Source organism: Ruditapes philippinarum, unplaced genomic scaffold, assembly GCF_026571515.1.
Source record: "Ruditapes philippinarum isolate M1 unplaced genomic scaffold, ASM2657151v2 ctg6299_1_1_1_1, whole genome shotgun sequence".
Lineage (NCBI taxonomy): Eukaryota > Metazoa > Mollusca > Bivalvia > Venerida > Veneridae > Ruditapes > Ruditapes philippinarum.
The window spans coordinates 4,452-10,946 of NW_026866369.1; the positions used below are offsets into that span (position 1 = coordinate 4,452).

At 35.8% G+C, this 6,495-nt stretch overlaps 1 protein-coding gene across 1 annotated transcript; it reads left to right on the plus strand.

Annotated features, from left to right (window-relative positions):
* Positions 1-477: 477 nt before the first annotated feature.
* On the plus strand, positions 478-2,938 carry LOC132732312 (uncharacterized). The gene is made up of 2 exons (XM_060718709.1): positions 478-1,035; positions 1,225-2,938. The coding sequence occupies exons 1-2, from the start codon at positions 747-749 to the stop codon at positions 1,287-1,289; spliced, it is 354 nt and encodes a 117-aa protein (XP_060574692.1). The 5' UTR covers positions 478-746; the 3' UTR covers positions 1,290-2,938.
* Positions 2,939-6,495: the final 3,557 nt, after the last annotated feature.

The window sequence follows — 6,495 nt, forward strand, 5'->3', positions numbered from 1 at the left end:
ATATACTAGGTGACTATGGGTTAGGTTAAAAAAAAGATGTTTTAAAATCATAAAGACGATAGTTTACAATTTCACTTTATTATATAGTTGTTTTAACATATTGGTTGTTTGGGGTCCGCCTGGGCTCCTTGCCACTGGTTCTTGCTGCTGGGTCGTATGGGGGTTGCGTTCATTGAACGCCGCCTTTTCTTGATGATCTTGTTTATCATATTGTTAATATTGAGCAATTTACAATATATCTGTAAGTTATCATTTAAGTTATGGCCACTCTAATGGGCAATATAAGGGCTTGTAAAATTGACAACTTTGTTGAGTTGTGTTCCTTAAAGACATCTGTTTTCAAAATTTAAAAAAATACCGTACGGATTTCGAGTTGTAGGCATTATTATGAGTCAGAACATATACATTAAAAAGGTTTTTTAAAAGAAATATATGTATCTAAAGTCTAAAAAAATCATCTGTGTCATCTCATTTAAACATGTTTTGCAAGTGTTGTTTGTTTAAATGCAAATAATAACATTCTAGTAATGAACTATGCGTGTTAAATGAATTGAAAGTTCTGTACGTTACATAGTATAGTACAGAACATATGTCTTAACATGGCGGGATTCACAAATGCGCGAGTCATTATGCATAACGGTCACGTGGTATTAGGCTGTATTTGGCGGTAAAATAGAGCGGGTTTTCATTCTAGGCTTGACTTCTGTCCTTTCAAGGCGTAAATTTTATTAGGCTTTATTTTGAAAATGTCTGACGATGACAGGATGGATGAAATGGAGGGGATTATTGAAGACAAGGTGCAGTCAGCATTGAAAGAGAATAATGAGCAGCTGTTGAAAAATATTGAGGGCATGATAAATAAAATAAGTGTTCCAATTCCTTCTTGTTCTGATATTCAAGAAAAACCAAAACTTAAAAGGAAGAGTAATGACGAGCAATACAGACATAATGCTAAAGTAATGGCTAAATTAGAAGATGTTAGCACATCTTTGTCTTCACAAGATATCGATAGAGCACGAGTTTCAGTTATAGAAGGTAACATTTTTTTCATTTCGTTCGTAACCAATTTTATAAATTTGCGTGGCCTGATCAGTGTAGTCTAAGGTATGCACTATGTAAACATAGTATGGGCTCGATGTAGCAGTGAATGTGTATTGAATGCATGTATAAAATATTTGCAAAGAGTTATGTACAGTATAATTGAAATGCTTTATTTTTATTTAGCAAAAGACCTTATAAAACGGAGGCAGAAGTTAATTCAACTGGCTGATGGTTCTGAGCTGGGTTGACGCCTCGTGGCGGAGTATGAGTCGAATCCAATTGTGTCTGGCAGTGAAGACGAGAAGCGCATTTACAAAGCGGAGGCCAGGGCGAATAGGAAGGCTAAAGCGGATAAGGTCAAGAAGGCGAGAATAAGGAATTTGCCTTATCGTAGACGAGTCAACACGGGGGAACAGACGACTAGTCAGCCTCAGCGTTCTATGGGTTCTACAGGACAGACTCAGCGTACAGGAGCATGTTATACCTGCGGGGATTTTGGATAGTGGAAGGCAGACTGTCAGCAAAACAGGCGTCCTAACAATAAGTTAAGTGTTTCTAATTGTCATATTTTTTGTGATGAAAAGTCGCAAGACTGTATGGTTGACAACGGACTTTCTGTCCAGAGAGAGGGTATTATGTTAGATACCACGTTAAATGTTGATTCTTTAGATTGTAGAGAAGCTAGTAACTTGAAGTCTGGTTGTCATAGTAACGATTATCCAGCAATTTTCGGTAAGAGTTATATTTGCAATAATACTGATCAATGTGAAATATCTACTATTGCTGAAAAGGATAAAAATCATGTAAGTATTAATGGTTTATCGCCAAAAGGGCGTCTTAAGGAATCTTTAGAATACTGGAGAAAAATCACTTCAGATAGTTATTTACTTGACGTTGTAGAAAATGGATATAGGCTACCCTTTAAAGAAACGCCCCTGGATATATATTTAAAAAATAACAAGTCTTCAAGAGAAAATCCAAATTTTGTAGAATCAGAAATAAGCTCTTTATTGAGCAAATGTGTTATCTCACAGGTTCAGAATAAACCAAGAATAATTAACCCTTTAACAGTCGCTTACAGTAAAACTGGTAAGCCGAGATTAGTTTTAGATTGAAGGCACATCAACCCTTGTTTACATTTGTTCAAAATTAAATTTGAAAACATTAAAGTCGCTCAACAACTGTTTGACATTTCCAGTTATGTATATACATTTGATTTAAAAAGCGCTTATCATCATGTAGAAATTTTTTCAAAACATAGAACTTTTTTAGGTTTTTCTTGGACATCTAAGGGTAAAACAAAATATTATATGTTTAACGTCCTCCCTTTTGGCATAGCAACCGCAGGTCATATTTTCACAAAATTATTAAGGTGTGTAGTAAAATTTTGGCGATCTTTAGGTCACAAAGTCGTTATGTTTTTAGACGACGGTATTGGAGGTAATGCGGATTTTCAGCAAGCTAACATTTCAAGTTTGTTCATTCAGAAAACTTTAAATGAATTGGGATTTTTGATAGCTCAAGAAAAATGTAATTGGTTAGCGTCTCAACATGCTAGCTGGTTGGGGCATGATTTAAATTTTTTGTCGAATAGATTGTTTTTCAGTTGTGAGAGAATTAAACGTCTCGAATCATCTATAGATGTTTTGTTGTTAATGCTCAGGGCTGAAAATACACAACTTATTCAGGTGAGATCTTTAGCCTCAGTTGTAGGCCAGGTGATATCACTGCTTAGTGTCATGGGGACAGTAGTTTGTCGCAAAACGAGGTATTTGCATAAGTGTATAGAAAATAGAACAAGTTGGAATAGCAAAGTAAGTGTGACAGACTAAGCTTTACAAGAATTGTTGTTTTGGCGAGAAAATGCGTCGGGTATGAACAAAAAAGGTAAAATCTGGAAAGAAAAATTAGTATAGTTGATGCAGTCGTGTTTACAGATGCAAGTAGATTGGGCTACGGTGGGTATATTGAGTTTGTGAATACATTTGATAGTAAGGAAGTAAGTTCAGGAAGTAAGTATGCCCAAAACTTTGAGACTGGAAGTAAAGATTTTAAGAAAGTAATAAATTCGAACCTGGTGCCCGCAAAAGAAGTAAACATTAAGTCTCCAGAGGTAGACTCAATCAAGGAATCCTGGGAGCTGGATTCAAACAAAGCATGCAAGGTAAAATGTTTAAACCACAAGTCTTCAGTAGAAGACTTAAGAAATAAGTCCCCGGAAGTGGACTTGAATTTGTCAAGGGTAAAAGTCTTGAACTGCAAGACTCATGTAATGGACATTACAATATCGTCCCCGGAAGAGGACGCTAATATAGATTCACCGGAAGTGATCTCAAGTTCCGTGTCTTTAGTATATGACACGAGGATAGACGGGCTCCCGGAAGTGAGCTGTCGTTTTAGTGGGTTCCTGGAAACGGACCATTTTTTCAAAAATAATGTTTTAGATGGGCATTGTATGTACGATAGTGATTTGTATGAATTTTCAGATCGTTATGCAGATTACGAACATGATCAAGGGTTCAGTGATAGAGGGAAAGTATCACATTTAGTTGGCGCATGGCATGCGCAAGAAATAAAAAGTAGTTCTACATGGAGAGAATTAGAGGCAATGTATAGGATGTTGTTAAGTAATCTTCCGAAACTACGTGATAAGAGTATCAAATTTTATACTGATAACAAAAATTTAAAGTTTATCCTTCAATCAGGTAGTAATGTCGAGCAATTACATGAAACTTAATTGCTTAGATTTTCACAGAACATGTGATGAGAATCAAATTACATTTGTCGTTGACTGGATTCCTCGTTCGTTAAAAAGTAGAGCTGATCATTTAAGTAGATGTTTAGACTCAGATGACTGGTATATAAGCAATCATGTATTTCAGTATTTAGATAAAATGTGGGGTCCACACACTGTAGACCGATTTGCTACACACTATAATTGCAAGTGTCGGAGATTTAATTCAAAATGGTGGGTACCTGGTACAGAGGATATTAATTGTTTTGATCAGGAGGTGTGAAGAATGAAAATAATTGGTTGGTACCACCACCAAGCGACGTTGCTAAGACGATAGTAAAACTGGAAATAGAGAAGTGTATTGGTACACTTATTGTTCCAAGGTGGAGGTCTGCACAATTTTGGCCTTTATTGGTAGATACACAGGGACAATTTATAGATTTCATTAAAAATACATTTGTGTTACCCTTTACAGGCGCAGTTTGTAGAGGCAAGGGAAACAACGGTGTTTTCAGCAAAAAACCGTTTTCTTTCAGAATGATGGCATTGCGGTGCGACTGTACCAGCTAAAAGATTTAAATATATAACAGATAAAAAACGTATAGTACAGTCAATTTTCAAGATTGTTTACTATGCTTAATATATTTTCAGGTGTTGGCTTAACACGAAATCTGAAAAAACAATTTCTGGATGCCGGAGTTCCAGTGAGAAATATTGATAATGTAGTGGGCAGGATGGCCGATCAAATTTTACATTCCAGAGCGGATGGAACTATTTCAAAGTATTATTCACATGTTAAACAATTTAAAGAGTTTTGTTCAAAACACGGATTTCAAGCTTACCCAGCTTTTCCTATCCATGTAGCGATGTTATCTTTCGGAGTTAATAGATTTACATAAAATCTGACACTGTTGTTTCAGCAGCGTTTTACGCAATTAGGTGGTTACATGAAATAAACGATTTAACTGATCCCACAAAGAATGCCATTGTGATTAGAATGCTTGAATGTGCAAAAAGAACAAACTCTTAGCCTGTACAGAAGAAAGATGTTTTATTGCCGGAACATTTAGTGAAACTTTGACTTATTTTCAACAACAAAAGACATTATAGTTTTAAGAGACTTAACAATGATTCTTTTGTGTTTTTGCTGCTTTCTTTAGATATAATGAAGTTAGTGATTTACGATGTTGTGATGTTAAATTTTTTGCTGATTACAGAGAGGTTTTTGTTAAAGAAAAGCAAAACAGATGTATATCGAGAAGGCAAGTACGTAGTAATTGCTAAAGGGGTCACTAGTGCGTGTCCGGTTGCTATGTTACAAAGATACATGAATTGTGCCGGTTTGTGTTCTAATTCGGATATGTATTTGTTTCGTCAAGCGTGCAGATCTGGTTCGAGATGTTTTCTTTTAAAGAAAGACAAAAAGCTTAGTTACTCTCGCGCACGTGAATGTATTGTTAGCAAGTTAAAATTAGTCGCGCCAGACATGATTTGGGTACGCATTCATTTCGCGCAAGCGGAGCTTCCGCGGTCGCGAACGCAGAAGGTGTTTCAGAACGTTGCCTTAAGCGACATGGAAGATGGAAGTCTGATTTAGCTAAAGATTCATACATAAAAGATTCTATTCAAAAGAGATTGTCTGTTTCTAAGACGTTAATGTTATAAACATATGTCTAATATACAAATATACTATTAGATCTATTTCTGTATTTGTTCTCGAATTTGAATATAAACAAGTCTCTAACATTTGTATTTGTTCTATCGAAGTCTTGCCCACTGCAACATTGTGTTATGTTATTTGTGAGTAGGCATGTTAAGACTTGAAAGTTCTGTACTTTACATAGTATAGTACAGAACATATGTCTTAACATGGCGGGATTCACAAATGCGCGAGTCATTTGTGCATAACGGTCACGTGGTATTAGGCTGTATTTGGCGGTAAAATAGAGCGGGTTTTCATTCTAGGCTTGACTTCTGTCCTTTCAAGGCGTAAATTTTATTCAAATTCGAGAGCAATTCATTCAGCAATTTTGATAAGTTGTTTTGTATTTAAATGATGACATGTATATAAATACATACAGTCTAATTTAAGCTGTAATATTTTGTTTTATGATACATAATTGTAATTAAGTACGTGCATCATCGTATGTAAGAAAAGTAGCCTTTTTAAACTAAATTCGCATGCTAGGACGTAGTCCGTAGAATCCTATATTCGGAGGAATGGACGATTCAAATCGCTCAGCCAGGCGTTCTTTATATCTGGCGGTGCTGGGGTTGTGCGCATGAACTCATGCCTTAATGCCAGCGTTGACAGGTCGAAAGTTCTCCGTGTTACGGACACACGTTTTTTTTCCTCCAAAAAAAGAGGTTTCGGTTCGTGGACGGCTGCCATTCGTAGATGAATATCCATCAGATTCTGTGGTTTTATGTTGTAAATGTTGTAAAAATAACCGCAGAGTGATTTGGAGCATGTAACATTAAATATCAAAATTTATAAAGTATTAAGTTTAATGCAAGTGCATTTATTGAGATATTTAATTCAATATGTATGTATATTCTTAAATGCATAATGTACTCCTCCAGCAATAAACTTGAATAAAGCCTATCGAAGACTTGCCCACTGCAACATTGTGTTATGTTATTTGTGAGTAGACATGTTAAGACTGACGTTTCCCTACCCCACCCATTTGAACATTTTCTAGCATATCATCCTGAATTAA